At 39.7% G+C, this 19,570-nt stretch overlaps 1 protein-coding gene and 1 long non-coding RNA gene across 4 annotated transcripts in view; one reads left to right on the forward strand and one right to left on the reverse strand.

Moving 5' to 3' along the window:
• Window positions 1-18,784, reverse strand: part of LOC134473847 (uncharacterized) — a 40,332-nt gene extending 21,548 nt beyond the window's left edge. Inside the window, exons 1-3 of one of the 2 annotated variants that reach the window (XR_010044310.1) lie at window positions 18,647-18,784; window positions 2,613-2,671; window positions 1,899-2,045 (exon numbers count right to left, since the gene is read on the reverse strand). This is a non-coding gene — a long non-coding RNA (uncharacterized LOC134473847). Of the gene's footprint in view, window positions 1-1,898; window positions 2,672-18,646 lie in introns of both variants that reach the window. The other variant, XR_010044309.1, reaches the window with a different exon arrangement.
• The window catches only part of Reep3 (receptor accessory protein 3), a 97,985-nt gene continuing 96,497 nt past the window's right edge, over window positions 18,083-19,570 (forward strand). Inside the window, exon 1 of one of the 2 annotated variants that reach the window (XM_063239547.1) lies at window positions 18,083-18,492. In XM_063239547.1, coding sequence (XP_063095617.1) covers window positions 18,461-18,492 — 32 coding nt within the window. In that variant the 5' untranslated portion in view covers window positions 18,083-18,460. The remainder of the gene's footprint in view (window positions 18,493-19,570) is intronic. The other variant, XM_063239546.1, reaches the window with a different exon arrangement.

The following is a 19,570-nucleotide window of genomic DNA, read 5'->3' on the forward strand; positions in this document are numbered from 1 at the left end:
CAATCTTTAGTTTTAAATGGAAGGAAATTATTAATAATTGAAGGTTTGAGAAAAAATTTCTGCAATGTGGGACTTAGAGTGGAAAAACAATTTAAAAGCTCCTTTGTCTGTAAAATTTGGAAGACAATGGACTAAATGACCTCAATGATCTGTGACAGATCTAATAACAGCTGAGTCTCTGCCAAACAAATGCTGTTTCCACATTGGAAATCTATCTATTACATCCCCTCTTTCCCTCCCTCCCTCCCTCCCAAGCCTGCACAATCCACCAGCTGCTTCTCATTACCACCCAAGACCCAGGAAATCCTGAGGTTGGTTCTCATCAGGATAAGCTGAGTAAAAGTCAAAGCAGTTAGGGATGATTCCATTTTTCTGGGGGTTTTCCCCCTTCCTCTCCTCCCCACTCCCTAAACCTTGGGCAATTCTTTCTCCCATTTATTTGTTTCTTTCAATTTTTTTTTAAAGTCTCCTAGGTACTTACTGGTTGGCTAATCCTCTGATAACTTGCTTCACTTTGTGCTTTTCAACTCCTGGCAGTTACTTGGTGGATAGTTACTGAGTTTCTATCTTAGCCTTCTCTGGAATCTAGATCATTCAGGTAAGTTAAGAAGTGTCTAACTGGACTAACCGCCCACATATACGTGTATCTCCTAGATACTCTCTTTTCTCTATCCTGCTTTGCATGAGACCCTTAAAAGTGTCATTCCATTACAGCTTTTTGGCTTTATTTTTTATCAACTTTTTATTAGTAGGTGTTTATAGTACACAATGGTTACGTTTATTATGGGGAATTTGTACATGTATGGAACACACCTTAATTCTTTTTTGTACTCCAACGCTTGATTCCTTTCCAATTCAGAAAAGCTCTACTCCATTTTCATTTCTGTTTTTTAATCCTTTTTCCATTCTTTCTCTATCCTCTATCTCTTGTTCCTGTTCCCATTTGAAAAAGATCTTCCTACTTTCTATCATCTGTCTTTTATTTTGTTCTTTATTTACATTTTGGGTTTCTCTTATAAGAGGAACTATGTAGTATTTAAGCTTGTCTGATATATTTCACATAATATTGTGGCTTTGAGGTGTGTCCATTTACCTACAAATGCCTCAAGTGTATCCTTCTTTATGGCATAGTAGTACTCTACTATATATAAATACCAAATTTTCTTTAGTTCTTCATCTGTTAATGGGCATATAGACTACTTCCAGTTTTAGCCAGTCAGTATAGCTGACTTTGCATCTTACAAAATGCAATGAGCCTCCTGTGGACAAAAAGTACAGTGTCATACACAGTTTATGAAGTCATTACTTCCTTCTCTACATTTCTGGCTATAGATAACCACTCAAAATCCTAACGGATGTTTTATACAGGATGCATGTAAGTACTTTAACTGTGAAACAGGGCAGTCAATATTCTTCCTCTGATAGAACTTACATGCCAGCCAAAGGAAGAAAACAGCAGCTGATGGTAAGTACAATGCAGATAAATAGATGGAATAAGAAGACCTAAGAGTGATTACATGGTAGCGGGGACCACTAGGTAATAAAGCAGAAATCGGGGTGGCATCAAGAAGACAACTTACAGAAAACACTTGCTAATTCTGAAGCAGAGATCAGCAAACATAAAAAATCCTAAAGGCAGAATGTATGATGGTATGTTTACCCGAACAGGAAAAAAAAAAGCCAGTGTGCCAGTACGGCTGAACCTTGTGGGTCAAGAGGACAGGGATACAAGATTTTTGGACCTTGAGAGTTTTGGAGGTTCTATTATATTAGAGGAGCGGTTACTCTATACATGAGACTGAAGAACGGTCCTTCTCTACTGGGGAAAAGTCATTCTTTTCCACTAAGCACACAGCTTTAGGAGAGACGCAGAGAGCTGTGAGAAAGGCAACTCTCACCTTGCCAGCCAGATCAGCTTAATCAACCCAGATGATCAGTGGTGTAACAAAGTCACAACCCATTGTCCTCAGATCTTAAGATGAATTTTGGAGAGGCAGACAGGGACCAGTTCACATACAGCTCTGTGAGCCAAGGCAGAATTTAATCTAAAATACAAAAAAAAGCCATCAGAGGGCGTTTTAAACAGCAAAATCTTCTTTACCAAAAGGACCAATCTGCCTGTTATGCAGGTAAGAGACTGCAACAGATTAAGAATAGAAATAGGAATACCTATTAGCTATTTGCAGGTTGCCCTCAATTAAGTAGACAATAGAGATTAAAAGGCACACAGATTCACAAAGCTTAGGACTTCATGACAGAGAAGAGAAATGTAGACAACAAGGCAGCACATGACTAATCTCAACTACTCAAAAGGCTGAGGTGGGAGAGCCCCATAGCTTTAAACAGAATCGGGGTGACTAAGCTAGACACTGCCTCAAAATAAGATGAACAAGACTGGGCACCACAAGTAGATACATATGTCCCTAGACACAAAGGTTAGGTAAGAGATGCTGCCATTTAAGGATTTTGGATTTCTGTCCATGGTTACTTGGTTCGTAACTCCCATCCAAGGCAAGTCACAGAAACTAAAATTTCTCCAAACAGATCATAAAAACTCAATTTCTTTTCATCGTTCTGCCTTTAACGAGCGACAGATAAATTCCCTTACTTACCCTTCTAAGAAAATAGTTCATAAGACTGTCTTCATTTCAGGTGGACCTTGCCCCAGACCCTGGAGGGAGAAATGCCGCATGAGCAAGCCAAGAAGAGTGCTGAAGAAAACAAGTCTTGCTGGTTTTCCTCACCCACCGACAGCACTAGAGCACACCTTTTGCCCAATCACATTTCCACATGGCTGTCAGTGTTTTAATCATGCTTATGCAACGTGTCGCTAAAAAATCCCACAAAGGCAGGGTTTAGTTTTCTGGAAGCCAAATACATGGAGCTTCCCAGAAAGTGGCACACCAGGAAAGGTCATGGAAACTCAGTACCCCTTCCCTATACATCACCCTATGCAGATCTTTTTTTGGATCTTTTCTAATATCCTTTATAACAGATAAACAGGCGTTTTCCTGAGCAAGGGGAGCCTCTGGGGCCAATTAATTGGGCACAATGATAGGGTTGTAGACACCATGATTTATATGGCTAGTTAGTCAAAAGCATCAGGAACGCAATCTGGGAGAGACTACAGATGTGTCTGAGGGTAGTAGAGCACACGCTCGCCATGCAGAAGACTGGAATTCAATGCCTGACACCAGTTCAACAAAAAGAAAAGAAAATCCAAGGGCTGCATCTGGCACCCAAAGCGAGGCTGGAAGGACAGTCTTGAGGGCTAAGACCTATGCCTGTGTCATCTAATAGTACCTCCAACAAATGGTAGATGGCACCAAAACAAAACAAAGAGGAGGCACTGTAGGTATCCACTATAAAACTGACTGCTTACTCACCGGTAAAAAGAAATCTTCACACATTTGCTATCAGAGTTCTTCTATGTTAACTCTGATGTGAAAGTAAAGGAAAAAGTTTATTTTTCCTAGAAAAATAGATTATTACAAAGAACCCATACCTTTTTGATTAGAGAAATTGGGGGAAAATGGTGTAATTTATGTTCTAGTTAGATGAGGAAGGCCACGGAAGTTACTATTTAGAAAGGGGGGAAAAATCAAGGATAGAAATTTAAGATTAGAAGATATTTCATGAGTAGTTTGTTCTGTATGGCACAAACTTGTTAGTGAGACTTGCTGAAACTGACAAAGTACCAGAATATCCTGGAAGATCTACTATTTCTCTTTACCACAAGTTATTACCATTTTTTGTATCATAACTCCTTTAGTCATCTGGAACCTGGACTTAAAGTAATATTTGAGTTTAAAATATAAATGTGTTAATGTGCCAGGTGTGTTGGCCATGCCTGTAATCCCAGCACTTGGGAGGCTGAGACAGAAGTATCACTGCAAGTTCAAGGCCAGTCTGGGCTACAAAGTTCATTCAAGGCTAGCCTGAACTGCCTACTGAAATCTTATTTCAAAAAGACACCCCCCCAAAAGTGTTGATGTGTACATGGAAACCAATTTTATTAACAATATAATTATCTGGGCTGGAGGTGTAGCTCAGCGGCTTAAGCGCCTGCCTTGCAGGCAGGTAGTCGTGAGTTCGATCGCTGGTACCGATAAAAAGGAAAAAGACAAAAATAAATAAATAAATATAATTATCGTAGTAATAAAGTGACTTATTAACATTATATATGCCCCTTTATCAACTAATATAAAATCTAGATCTTAAAACTATCATAATTTCAAACTAAGGATGGTATTAGTGATATTTCCAAATACCTGCAACAACTTTAATGTGATATTAAAGTATCTGATTTCTAGTATCAGAAAAGTAAAAAGCAGCTGGCTCTGTAATTCCAGTACTTAAGAGGCTGAGGCAGATTGCCGCAAGTTCAGGGCCAGCTTGAACTATATAGCTACACCCTGTCTCAGAAAAAAAAAAAAAAAGAAAAGATAAGAAAAGCTGAAAGTACTACTGCTACCAGGGTTGGCTTCCTTCATAACAGGAATAAGTGTTCCACTGCAGGTAAAGGTTGGTACAAATGTATTTTTTTCTCTAAATTCTTAGACCACCTGAATGTTATGCAGGGATGCATGATTAGTGAATACTAGGTTATAAGCCCTGGTTATAAACCCTGACTGTTTTCCTGCATCTATACAATAGCCTTAGTACTGGATCCCAAACTTCAGTATTTCCCCAAAGCCATTCTGATGAAGGATCACAAAGGCCAATCCAATGACAACACTGTAGGTCCTTGAAAGGATTCTTCTACCCTATGAGGATGCACAATAACATCCAAATGCCTTAGCATGATAGTGATGGTATTTGGTGCTTTTTGGTATTGGGAATTGAACTCACAACCTCACACTTGCCAGGCAGGTGCTTTATGCCTCTGAGCGAAATTCCTAGCCCTGATGGCTACACTCTGTGCCCCACTGCAGCACTAGGACTTGCTTGCCTGCACTCAACATGACACCTTTGAGATGTCCTGCTTATCCTCCTCTTCCCTTTCCACTCCTTCTTCTAGAATTCTTTACTTACCTTGCAAAATTCTACTTGTAAGACACTACCAACAAATCACTTTTCTGAAATATCTATTCATTTCCAGAATGACCTCTGTGAACTTCAAAATCACCAAAGGTTCTTGCAGGCACATGGAGAGGAGGAGTCTGTACACATATTTGTCTTCTTACATAGTATATTCCTCCTCGAGTTCATAGGTGACTCCTTATAAAAAGCTGTCTTAAATGTGCTGGATTTTATTAATCTAAAAATAATATCCATGGCTATCATAGTGTATAGCTCATATAGGGAGTTCATATATTTCTATGTTTAATTATATAAATCTTTAAAGACACATGGTCTAGACTTCTGGGAAACCATAGCGGACAGATAGCAGCAGCTACAGAGGCTCTCTGAAACACCCAGCTTAGAATTCAGGAATGGTGCTGAGTAAGGAATCATAAGCAAGACGAGATATGCCCCAGTGACCCAAGAACGAACTGGGCTGAGAAACCAAATGGGAATGTAATCCTGGTGCTATAACAGGAACAGATAAAGCCTCAGTGTGGAAACTGGAGCCCGCGCCATTGGAAGCCGCGATTTGGGTTTCCCACCGCCGCCGCTGCGTCTGCATCGGCTCGGCAGGGAGAGAGACGCGCGGAAGCTCTGAGAACGGGAATCGGTGAACGGAGTTGAGAGCGGGACAGGCGGGGAGCCGTGCATCCAGCTCCGGTGAGTGAGGGAAAACTGGGACTCTTCCACGGTCTAAGAGACTCCAACAGAGGACATTCGGGGAACGGGCAGACTCGCGGGAACAGGGCGCTGCAGTGACTTCAGTCACCAGTACCCCTCTCAAAGCGGGATTGGTGAGCAGTGCCTAGCCTACGTGACACTGCTGGCTGAGACCCAGTAGGCTAGCACAGCCCAGGTCCCAGCTCCTGAAGGTAGATTGACCTGGAGGGGCGGGCCCCCGCATAGGCTGCCTGGTCTGCAACTTCGTGGTGCGCTGCGGTGGGCGGGAACACCTAGCTGGCGCAATTCAATCAGACTGTGGCCAACAGGGAAGGAAGCTGGGCCTCCTATATACGCTTGCATATATAAGGAACAAAGAATATGGGAAGAGGCAGCAACAAGAAAGGTCCTCAGCCCCCAATCCTGAGAAAGAGGCAACAGCAGACACAGCACCAATAGATATAAAGCGCTATCTTGAGAGCCTCATAGACAAGTTCAGGAATGAAGTTATTAATGACCTGAAGCTAGACATAAGCAGAATAGTTAAAGAAATGCTAAGCACCACCCAAGAAAAAACAGATGGTGGAATGGAAGAACAGAAAAAAGAGGGGAGAATTGTTTAATGGAGAAAATAGAGAAAGCATAGAATTTGTGAAGCAGGTTCAAAGAGAATACCAGGAAACTAAAAAGTCTATCGAAAACTGGCATAACAGCTTGAAAGAAACTAAGGACAGATTATCTGAACTGGAGGGCAGATTTGTAATATGGGAGCATGAAATGAAAAACTTCTTAAAAATAACAAAGAAACAAACAGCAAAAATACAAAGACTAGAAGATGATAAGAGGGTCTATAACTTAAGAATTAAGAACATAAAAGAAGAAGTAGGGACACAAACAAATGAACTACAAAAGCTACTCACAGAAATAATCCAGGAGAATTTTCCTAATTGAGCAAAAGGTAAAGATACTCAGTTGTATGAAGCATACAGGACCCCAGCCACCTACAACCCAAACAGAGCAACACCCAGGCATATAATAATTAAAATTCCAGAAATCCAATACAAGAACAGAATACTAAAAGCTGTCAGAGACAAGAAACAGATCACTTACAAGGGAACACCCATCAGAATTACAGCAGACTTCTCGGCATAAACCATCAAATCACGAAGAGCGTGGGGGGAAATAATTCAAGCTTTGAAAGATAATAATCTCCAGCCAAGATTGATATATCCTGCACAACTATCCCTGGAAATTGATGGAAAAACAAGGTGCTTCCAGGATAAAGAGGAACTAGGGGAATATGCAACCACCAATTCAACTCTACAGAGAATACTGCAAGATATTCTAAAAAAGAAAAATACAAAGAATCCAGAAGTAGCGGCAGAGAGGCCACAATGAATGGAGCAGAAAACAAAATGAAGAAGACAAACTGACAATTAATGACAGAAAAAGTGCTCAACAGAAATGAGACAGAAAAAATTGGAACAGCTATTTTGGAGAAAATGACGTCTTAAGAGGTAATACTGATTTAGTATCATCTTGTTTTGAAGTCTCATCAAGCTTTTGTTCTTCTGTCTCCATTGGTCTAAACAGGTGGTATCTTATTGGATTTTATTATACATGATAGTATAAGCAAAACCTTTTATAGACAAGGAGATTACACAGAAGCCACTGTTTATTTTCTGTTAGTTGATTCTAAATACCCTGTCATACTGTCATTCTCTTAAATGGTTTTACATTGTTTAGATATATTTGATGCTACAGTATACGAAGTTACACTCAAAGATTTCAAGGAAAGAGACAATATGGTAACTACTTTTATGTCAGGATAATCTTGTGGTGAAACACTATTTTGCTTAAATGGTTATGTTTTGATCTGTGCTGATTTGCTATTATGCCCTCTTTTATCTCAATCTCCATTTTATTATTTACTTTTTTTATCCTTTTAATTAAGGGAAAAATAAATTTAAAAATAGCAGGATATATTACCCACTTTAATTTTCCATTATCTTGATTTAAAGCCCTGTATTGCTCTCACCATCTTGTTTTGACTGATATTCCTCTATTCTGTTTTGCTTGATAGTACCAGGTTCGAAAGTTTAGGCAACAGCTGTGAAGATAGTGGGATTCATTCTGACGCCCATTCTGGTTGACTATTATCTACTTTTGAAGACCTATAATGTCTCCAATGTTTTGGTTTTGTTCTTTACTGTTTTGTTCAATTTTATTATAACTAATGATATAGGCAATTCTATTAGAGATAGCGGGAGGCATTATGGTAACCATTGTTGATCACCTAGTATTATGCTTTTACATTATCTATTACGTCCACCCTTTTATTATGTCACATTTGGTTCTACTCTCTTCCAAAAAAGTAATAAGAACTGTGGAAGCAACAAAACCCAAAATGTATAATTGTCATTGTACAAAAGAGAGGAAAAGAAAGTGCTCTAAACAATATAACTGCATGTATATTTAAGTGTATAAGATAGATAACCAATATTACTGAGTTTTGTTGGATCATTGAACAGAACTGGTTGCAGTCTCACTGTTGGAATGTCCACTTTAAAAGCTTTAATTTTGTAACTTGAACAATTGTTTCTGAGATGACAAAATATAATCCATTAACTAGTGATTTCCTGTTTATTTTTTTCTGTAAATCTGTATAACTTGTACCCTTTCTCTGCTTTTTTTTTTCTTTTTCTCCTTAAATAAAATTAAAAAAAAAAAAAGACACATGGTCTAGGGTCTTTAATCTGCAAACCAGGATATAGGAGATAGGAGACAGAAACTGATTTTCCTGGATTTCTTCATATACTGAGCTGGAGCAAATCAGGCTTCTTGCAGCATAGAGTATGAACTTAAAGTCAATGTGCCAAGCTCAAGCAAATACGAGTTTCCTTCAAGACACTTTTCAGCACTCACTCAATGTGACACTAGTATCAATCAGTTTTTTAATTATAGTAGTACAAGTTCTATAATAGAATTATATTTATTTAACTTTTTAAAATTACCTATATTTCCATATTTCTAAGACTTTTAATTACACTGTTCATATTATCTAGAACTGAGAGTCCTTGTGAACAGCAGCTAATTACACAACTTTCTAGAGAGCATTAGTTCTATCTGTAGAAAGAGAAATTAACACAATACTTAAAATGTCTTCCCAAGAGATACACAAATACAAAATTGTCAAATAACTAAGGATTTTTTTGAGACAGGGTCTCACTATGTAGCCCATGCTGACTGAACTCACTAACAATCCTAAATTCCAGTATCACAAACATGTACTCCCATGCCCAGATGCATCAAATAACTAAGAATTCTTGACATAAGTTTTACTGCTAATTTGTATTTATTCTAATCAAGTTGCTGAATTTTTAAAATACAATTTTCATGTATTACAACGTGGTTATGTATTCCGCTTATCAACAGTTCACTTTATTGGGGCTGGGGATTTAGCTCAGTGGCATAAGCGCCTGCCGTGTAAGCAGGCAGTCATGGATTCGATCCCCGGTACCGATAAAAAAAATAGTTCACTTTATTAACATACGAGGTTTAAAGTGACATACGAGGTTTGTAGAAAATTAGGCTGTTGCTGAGCACAGTGTGCATACTAATCCATCCTAGGACTGGATGGCTGAGGCAGGAGGATCACTTCAAGTTTACGGCCAGCCTGAACTACACAGCAAAACCAAGTCTCAAAATAAAAAGAAAAAATGAAAACTAAGTTTTCAAGAGAATGGTGAATACATATCATAAAATGAAATTCAACTCACTGTAACAAATATTTATTACCTACTATAGTTATTTTATTTATATAATGCAAGATGGGATGAGTAAGACACAAGCAAATTGTGTGATGTTCTTTCACATTTTTTCTACTGACATGTGTTTCTTTCTTTTCCTTTCCTTTTTTTTTTTTTTTTCTTTTCTTTTTTAGATAAGGATTTCACTAGGTAGCCTAGACTGGCCTTGCTTGAGTCTGCCAAGTAGCTGGAATGATCACAGGCAATTGTGCCTTTTTTTTCTTAACTAATAAAACTTATGCTACTAGAGTAGCTTTAAGTACATGGCAAAACTAAGCAAGAAGACAGAGGCTTCCCAAATACCCCATCCCTACATGTACAATTTCCTGCAAGATCAACATCTCACACAAGATTGGCACGTTTTTTGTCACTGCTGAACCTGTATCAGCACATTATTTTCAATGTCCACAAGACTCATTCTTAGTCCTGTACAGTTTACATACTTTACCATAAAGACACGCACTCATCATAGAATACATAATTAGACTGCTCTAAAAATCCTATTCTCTGCTTATATATTTACCCCTCATACTAACTTTTGGCAGCCACTAATTATTTTTTACAGTCCTTAGTTTGTCTAAACATAATTTATCCATTAACCAACTGAAATCTATTTCAGTCACTTCCAAGTTTTGGCAACTATGATAAAGCTACTATAAACACCTGTGCGGTTTTCACATATGGACATACATTTTCAATTCATTTTGGTATACATAAGGAGTGTGGCTGCTGGACTGAAGAGTGCCTTTAGAATTGTTGGAAACTTCCAGTCTGCCTTTCCAAGGGGCAATGCAATTTTGCATTCTCACCAGTGACTGATTAATTCCTATTGTCCCACATCTTAAACAGCAAATGGGGGTTCGAGATTTAGAAGTAGCATCTCACTGTTGTTTTAATTTGCATTTGCCCAATGGGATATGGAGTAGATGGAATATTTTATCACATGCTTATTTGCCATCTGTATATCTTCTTTGATGAAATGTTTATGAAAGTTTCTCCTTTCCCTTTTTTTTTCTTTTTTTTATCTAACTCACAACCTCACACCTGCCAGGCAGGCGTTTGTGCCACTGAGCTAAATCCCTGGCCCCTACTCCCCCCCCCCTTTTTTTTTTGAGACAGGGTCTCACGATGAAGTTCAGCCTGGCCTTGAATGCACAGAGATCTGCCCACCTCAGCCTTTAACCGTGGTTGGTAAAACAGTTTGTTGTACAGCTTTGTATTTTACTTTTAGGTCTGTAATGCAATTTAGAGTTAACTTTGATTAATGGTATAAGGTCTGTATCTAGATTCATTTTTTGCATATGAATGTCAAGACTCTCTCCTTACCTTGTATTGCCTTTACTTCTTTGTCAAGGATCATTTGACTATTTGTTGGTGAATGTCTCTGCTCTATTCCATTCCACTAATCTAGCTGTTGTTTCAGTAGTATCACATTATCTTGATCACAGGAGATTTATATTAAGTCTGAAAATGGTAGTCAGTTTTCCAACTTTGTTCTCCTTCAATGCTATATTGTCTATTGCAGGTCCCTTGCCTAACAATGAAAACATCTGAGAATCAACTTGTTGATATCTAAAAAATAACCTAATAATATGTTGATTGAGAATGAGTTGCATCTACAGATCAAGATGAGAACTGATAGCTAGATGTCTTCTTTTTCAAGAACATAAATATTTTTCTATTTATTTCTCCCATGAGAGGCTTGTTTTAAAAACTTTTCCTCACATAGAACTGGTTAGATTAATTTTCTAAGAATTTATTTTGGTAGGCCAGGGATTTAGTTCAGTGACATAAGTGCCTGCCTGGCAAGCGTGAGGTTGTGAGTGCGATCCCCAGTACCAAAAAATACATATATTTTGGTGAGGGAATGCTAATGTTACTAGTATTATGTTAATTTCAAATTCTACTTGTTCACTGCTGGCATATAGGAAAGCAATGTACTTTTGGACAAAATGTTGTATCTTACAACTTTGATAGAATGATTTATTAGTTCTACAAGTATTTGTTATTTTGAATTTTCTATATATACAACATCATCTGTAATGGTTTTATTTCTTCCTATTCAACTTATATATCTTGTATTTTCTTCTCTTATAGCATTTTCAACATCTGGAATAAGCTGAAAGGCTACAGTAAGAGGAGACAGTTTTCCATCATATCTAGTTTGAGCAAGAAAGCTTAAATTTCCACCATTATTTATGATGTAGGTTTTCATAGATAATTATAGTTCAGGAAGTTAATCTCTATTCCTAGTTTGCTGAAAGATTTTGTAATGAACTGGTATTGGATTGTGTCAATTCTTTACAAGCATCTACTGATAGGACCATGTGACTTTTTTCCTTAGCCTGTGAATACGATGGATTAACTGATTTTCTAATGTTGAATTAGCCCTGTATATCTGAGATAAATCCACTTGTGTATCATTTTTAATGCACTGTTGATATACTTTTGCATAAGATTTTTCCATCTATATTAATGACAGACATTGATCTTTTTTTTAATCTGTCTTTTTCTATTAATATGTTTATCTGGTGGGTGCCTGTGAATTAGATCATCTTATCAGTCACATATTTTCTCTGTATGTATGTTGTAAAAGAGCCTGGATAATTTCTTTAACATCTGGTAGAACTCACCAGTGAACCTATCAGGACTTGGTAGTTTCTGTTTTAGAATATTTATTATAGATGCAACTTCTTTACTACATATAAAATTGTCTATTTCTCCTTGTTCATTCTGCAGATTATGTCTTTCAGAGAACTAGCCCAATTCATTCAAGTTATCAAATCTGTGGGCACATAAGTCACTGATCGTAATATTACTTTACTATCCTTCTAATGTTCATAGGATCAATAGTGACATCCTCTGTTTTCTTAGTCTGGGTAGAAGAGTATTGAGTTGCTGGATCTTTTATTTTGATTCTGTTGATTTTTTCTATTGCTTCCCCAATTTCTATTTCACTAATTATTGTTCTAACATATATTATTTCTTTTCTTCTGCTTAGATTTAATATGCTCTTCTTTTTCTAGTTTCTTTAGGTATAACCTTATTTTTAAATTTTTCCTAATACATGTATTTAATATAAATTATCTTCTTAGCGTCTTAGACTAAATATTTATTAATAATTCTGTTTCTGGAGTTAAGCAAAAATAAATAAGAGATTGCTTCTGAAGCCAGGGTGGTTAGTTGAAGACGATGAAACCAGAAAACTGTCTATTCACTATTTCCCTTTGAAATTTATTTTATGTGCTTTGAATGATCACTGAAAAACACCAATGAAACTCTTTAAAAGTCATCTTCACTAGATCTGATGAAATTATCAACTATTTCACTTTTTTGCAAGTTGATCATAACCTCCATATTTAGCTGAAATCTTAAATCTACCTTTAATTTAAAATAGGAACTCATAATTTCCTCTATTATATTTTAAATGAATAGTCAAATATATCTAGAACTAGAATTTTGCTTTGTTTTTTCCTTGAGACAGGATCTTGCTATGTAATTTAGGTCAGCCTTGAATCTTCTGGTACCCTATGTTAGCCATAAACATGCAGTTATCCTCCTGATTCATTATTTTCCTCTGAATACTGTAAATCACAAAATTATTTTTTACCTTGAAGGCAACAACAACCAAAAAAAAGCTCTTCTGTCTAAATCCTTCACTGTTTTAAGAGAGGTTAACTATCTCAAATTATAATCACCTCCAAAAAAATTATAATCACCTCAGACAATGCCAATTTCTTATTGCATGTGAAAGCTGAAGCAGGAGGATCAAAAGTTTGAGGCTAAGCTAGGCAACTTGATAAAACCTTGTCTCAAAAAATAAAACAGGTTGGGGATGTATCTCAGTGATTTGTGACCATTTTTCATAATAGATCAACTTGATTAGATTAAGAACTACCTAGGAGATTTCTGGCTGTGTCAGGGTGGGTTATAGAGGCATCACTTAGGGTAATACATGTTGCCCCTGCTTCCCTTAGAGCTGACAGCATTACCCTGCTCTGCTGCTTGGCCATCAAGAACTGCAAGGCTTTGTATTGCTACGCTCTTCTATCACCATGTTTCCACCTTTCAGGCCTACCATGAGCTGAAACCCCTAAAATTGTGACCCAAATTACACCTCTTATCCTTTAAATTTTGTGTCCTAGTAACAGGAAAACTATTACAATAGTAAAACACTGCTACGCTCAATCCTCAGCACTGCAAAAAACGCAAACCAAATCACACAACAAATGTATACTTTCCTTATTGTTACCTTACATCCGTAGCCCTTTTTATTGAGACAAGGCCTCACTAAATTGTCTAGTCTGACATTGAACTTGCAATCCTCCTGACTCAGCATCCCAAATAGCTGGGGTTATTGGCTTGTAACAATGCATCCCACTTAGTAACTACTTTTTCATCAATACTCATAGTGAATACTTCATTCAGAATATAATCTTGCTCTTTTATGGTAATCTTATCTCATTTTCAGCATCATTTCTTATAATTTCAATGTCAGATGTTAAAACCAACCACTGTGATAACTGTAACACCACAGGAAATAGCCAAAGAGGAGGTATTCCTCTATCAGCAGATGGAAAAAGTAACAAGTTTTTATAATAATTACTATATTTTCTAAGCTGCAGTCAAAAGTAGCCTAAGTAATTTTATCTTTTTCGAAATAAAATATTTCAAAGTGAAAATACTCTCACCTTAGGAATGAGGTGACCTAGTATTCAGTTTCGTTTGAATCCTCATTAATAATTACATGATTAGATACTATCTCCATACCCTGTAATTCTGCTCTGGATACTTCCCTCTTCTAGGTACCTTCCCATTCTGTTGATATAATAAATGAACTCCTTTAACATGCAGATGTACACCGGGATATCTACTAAGACAAGGAAGTAAAGACAGAAAGCAATTCTTTTAATTACCCTTAAGGCTTAAAGCCACTTTACATCCAGTCACCATACCATTATCATACCCATTTACCAGGAAACAGAGACTTGCCAAACAGCACATTACTAGTAGTACAAATAGGTCTCCTGAGAAAATGTGCTGCTCTGCCCTAAAACTTCTGCCTCCCACCGTGATTAAACTCCACACCCAAAGAAGTGATTTTACAGAACACAAGGAAGAAAACATTTCATAGACCAACACATGAACACTAATGATATAATGCAAGCAACATAACTGTATTCACTACTTGAGAAAAAATTTTTTGTCTTCTATGATACAATTCACACAATGCCAAAATCATTCTTTAAAAGCATCTAGACAGAAGGTACAGAAGATATTTCCTTTTCTCCCTAGAGCTTTTGTCCCTAGCGCTTTACCTTACACAGTGAAGCACTTAACTAATGGACACTTACCAGCACATTACAACTATTTGAGGCACAGTCCAATAACAGAAATTAGAAACAGCCACCACTAATAGCGAGGCACTTTTCATGTAAAGCTCCATGTCAGATCAAGTTACTCTTGCTTTAGACCAACAGATTTCAAACATGCCATTTCTCAGTGTGCCCCATCATAAAACACTTTCTAACTTCTTTACCATTCTGAAATGAGAAAGTCTTCCTACTAGTTCTCAAACAAATTCATCTAAAATATAAATGCAAAAGAAAAATGAAAATAAATTTTAGTAAGAGCAGTTTTTACTATGTGAAAGCTGGAGTAAAATGGGCACAATAATTAGTAGACAAACATGGTAACTCTGAATACGAATCCTGGTCAAGTCATGAACAAAACAAACCTCCCAATAATTTATCCAATAGTGTCACATGGAAACAAATACAGGCAAAGTAGGTCTCAGTGAAAACCATAACTTTATATACATGTAAAATGGATGTTGAGGTTCACATGATTACACCATAAGAATATTCCTAATTCCTGAAGCATATGGGCACATTCTTTTGTTTAAAACTGTCCCACATATTACGAAAACTAAACTATCCTTGGCCCCCAATTAGCAAATACTAGTGGTTAGTTCGAAGAATCAAAACCAAAAAATGATCCCTAATTTTTTCCTGGAGGACAACCCTCTCAGGATCCAGGGCCTTAGACACAATTCAACTAGCTATCACAGTACTATAATGAAACACGGATTAGAGTTCCAGTTCTGTCACTTTTAAGCTACATGATCATTGGCCAGTGAGTTAACGTCTCCAAACCTCAGTATTCATGGTACCAAAGGTGAATAAAAACCACTGGGCTTTGTGGAGTATCAGGATGTAGCAACATGTGTGTAGCCTACCTTACTTAGCTTAGGTGGTTGCCAATTCAGGGCCTATTGATATGGGAAGAGAACATTTTCAGGTAAAAAGAATGAAAACAGTAAAAAGTAATGCTAATAAATGTTAAGAAGCAGGTACTTCTTTTTTTTTTTTTTTTTCCATTTTCTTTTTTGTCTTTTTCGTTTTTATCGGTACCAGGGATCGAACTCACGACTACCTGCTTGCAAGGCAGGTGCTTATGCCGCTGAGCTAAATCCCCAGCCCCGAGGCAGGTACTTCTAATAAGCACACAAAATTAAATTTAACACACAATAATCCAGAACATTTCAGAGAACAGCCACTGCTTACACCTATCTCAACAATCCCTGAAAGTGTTAATGTATTACAACTCAGTGAAATTATTTTCAGGATGATGACTCCCCAAGTAAGAAAGCTAGAGAGACATTTCTAAAAGAATTCCACTACTACATGGCTGAAATTTTCATGTATGATATTCAAGAGAATGACTATACTTTTACTGGGCTACATACTAGTAAAAGAGAGACATCCAATACACCATTGCTGTCCTCAAACATGCTACCACTCAGCAGATTGGACATGAGTGTAAGCAAAATGATACTGGTCCAGAAACTTTAAGTAGCAAGTCATGGAGGCCCAGGGAAAATTAAAAAAAAAAAAAAAATCAAGAACATCTTCATGTCAGAGGAGACTGAACAAGCACTTTAAGGTAGAGAATGAGGAATAAAGCATTAATAGGAAAATGGAATTCAGACAGTGGCACTGAGCACATAAATACAAAGGATACACTAGGAGTAAAGGATGAAGTCATTAAAAATGCTGTAAAGGCATTTCAAGATCTGTTTATGGAGGGATCTGAATCATACTAAAATATTTTCTTACTGGGTCAGAGTTCTCCAGAAAACTTGCTTACATGGCACACGTGACCCCCAAATTATATGTGAACTGTAACTGAGACTCCTTAAATTCAAAGGTAATTCTTGCTGTGCACGGTGGTTTATGACTAACCCTAGCAATCTGGGAGACTGAGGCAGGAAGACCGTAAATAAGCGAGGCCCTGGCTCAAAGACAAAAAGAAGGGCTTAGAGACGAAACGCGGTGTGCAAGCACTGGACTCAATCCCTAGAACTGCATAAAAATATACATATACATGTAGATATACATTCTTTTTTTTTTAGATATGCATTCTTAACACGAATAACCTAAAACAATTTAAGCCAAGAGCAGAAAGCAGTTTCTGAGCTCTTTTTTTTTTTTTTTTTTTTTGGTCTTTTTTTCATTTTTATCGGTACCGGGGATTGAACTCACAACTGCCTACTTGCAAGGCAGGTACTTATGCCGCTGAGCTAAATCACCAGCCCCTTAAGCTCATTTCTTAAATAATTAAAACATTACTTATAAACTTGAAAACTGAAAACAAGTCAGAATAATCTATGTGGGCCTTGATTTTACTCCAAGCAAGTAGGAGCACTTCCTAAATATGACCTTAAACATGTTCTTTACCAGTCCTCCACCTCACTCCTAAGAGGCAAAGTAGGCTACAGTATTAGCCTCTTTTTATTATGTGCAAATGGAGGAACAAAAAGAATTACAGTCTGCCACAAAATAAGGTATTATAGTTTGCAGTACGTTAAAGGCCTCAAATTCACATTTCATCCTTTATTCTCACCATCTGAATACAAGAATACATTTTAATATTGTCTGGGACGGTGGACTAAAATTTAATGTTCCCCAAAATTGAAGTTTTAAAATTTTGCTTTTTAAATATTCTGCATAAGTTGAAAGGTGTAAACAGCAAGTCAAACTCAAAAAAAAAAAAGAGACTTGTAAATTGCAAGACAGGTCAGGAACCCTACTTTGGACTTTTTACTTTGAATCTCTGGAAGGCTCAGAGAAATACCGGAAATTTATGTCTGTAAAACAAGATCTGCAGATTCTGGGATACAAAAGTGCCCTAAAGCCCAGAAGCAGTAGTATCTCTTCACACTCACTGCTGCAAATGTGAAACCTAATGCTCTCCTCAGTTCCTCCCTGCATTGCACCACGAGGCCTGTTCAAGCCTTCCCTGCGTTTCCCTTTCCCTTAAAAAGCAGTATAGTGAGGATGCCCTTGGTGCTGGGCCTCTGTAAACAGTGAAGCGACCGGATGTGGCCAAGCACTTTTCTAAACCTTGGCTCTCCACGTGCAGGCCCGGATCCGGGATCAGACACAGGGTTTCCTGCTCATGTTTTATTTTTTGCACATACTCTTGACTACCTCGACCCCACGTCCCCGTCCTCAGCCTCACACCCCTTCTCGCCGTCAGGCGGGTGCCCCAAGGTCCTGGGAGGCGGGAGAAGATGGTTTGCAGACTTCCTCACAGTCGCAGGGGCAAGGCCGACCCGCACCCGCCAGGGTCCCGCGAGTCCAGCCCCCGGCCCGGCCGTCCCGCCGCCGCCGCCGCCTATCAGCGGAGCGAGGGGCGGGGCCGGCCGGCTCTAGGCGGCTGAGCCGGCGGGCGGGGACGCGCGGGGGGCCGACCGCCGCGCAGCTCAGGCCGCGGCGCGCAGACACCGGGCCCGGCTGCGGAGGGCGCGGCGCGGCCCCGGGGAGCGCGAGGAGCCGACGGCGCGCGGCCTGCCGTTGGCGGCCTGCTCTGCGCTCTCGGCGACCATCCGCCCCGGACTCGGGGCCCCCGCCCGCGGGAAGATGGTGTACTGGATCATCTCCCGAGCCGTCGTGTGAGTGCGGCTCCCGGCGCCCGCGGCCCGCGCGAGGCTAGGGAGGGTCGGGGGAGGGCCCCGGAGGAGAGGGAAGGCCCGGACTCGGGCCTGGGCGACGACTGGGGCCCGACCTCGGGCCCGTCCGGACGCTGGGGGCCCTCGGCCTCCTCACCCTGGTCCACGGCGCTCGGTGCTCCCTGCGGCGCTCCCTGCGGCGGGCGAGAGCCCGGCAGTGGCGGCGGCGGCGGCGGCGGCGGCGGCGGCCTGGCGCAGCTGCGTGCGGCTGGGCGCCCCTGCTCCGGCGGCGCTGGTGGGCAGGCGCGCAGGGCGGGCGGCGCGCGCTCCCTGCTCCCGTTCCCCGCGCTGCGCGGCACCGCCCTGCGACCCAGGAGCGGCGCGCCTCGAGGCGGCGCCCTACGCAATCTCCGCAGACGCCGCGCTGGTGGCTCCGCGGTCCTGACGGTGCGCGGCGGCGGCGGCGGCGGTGGCGGCAACGGCAGTGGCAGTACCGAGCCTTTGTATCCCGCGGCTGCTGCGGTGCGGTGGCTCTCGCGGCGACTATGGTGTTCGGTCACGTGTGATAGGAGGAGAGATTAGTCTAAAATCCTGAGACCGCTCCCAACCCGGGATCCCTGGGAAGGGTCCCAGTTGTCCCGAGATTTACGACTTTCCAAGGAAAGTCTGTTATTGAAAGGTGACACCGTCTGCTCGCCTGGGTACCCGAATTTGGCCCCGACTTCCGCCCCGGCGGAAATAATTTGTTAAGTGATCGAGAGGCTGCAGGTGCCTGTTGCTTTTGTTCGAATTATTGGTTTATTTTACTGTACTCTTCACAAGCAAGAGTTGCAGGTCTGTTAAGAAAAACCGGTCGAGTTGTAATGTTTGCTCAGAATTGATGTTTTTAAATATAGCTTAATCTCAGTTTCTCCCATCCTCTCCATCTTACTCCTCCTAGTCCCCCCCCCCAAAAAACCAAAAAGGTCACAACAATGACGTCTTATAGTCTGTGGCCAGTGGATTCGTTAATCATGATTTCTATAGGTGTCATGTTATCTCACTACTTTTATGAAATTTTGATTTGCATAAAGGACAAGAA

Source organism: Cavia porcellus, unplaced genomic scaffold (genome assembly GCF_034190915.1).
Source record: "Cavia porcellus strain 051 isolate PalLab524CR breed Dunkin Hartley unplaced genomic scaffold, mCavPor4.1 scaffold_28, whole genome shotgun sequence".
NCBI lineage: Eukaryota > Metazoa > Chordata > Mammalia > Rodentia > Caviidae > Cavia > Cavia porcellus.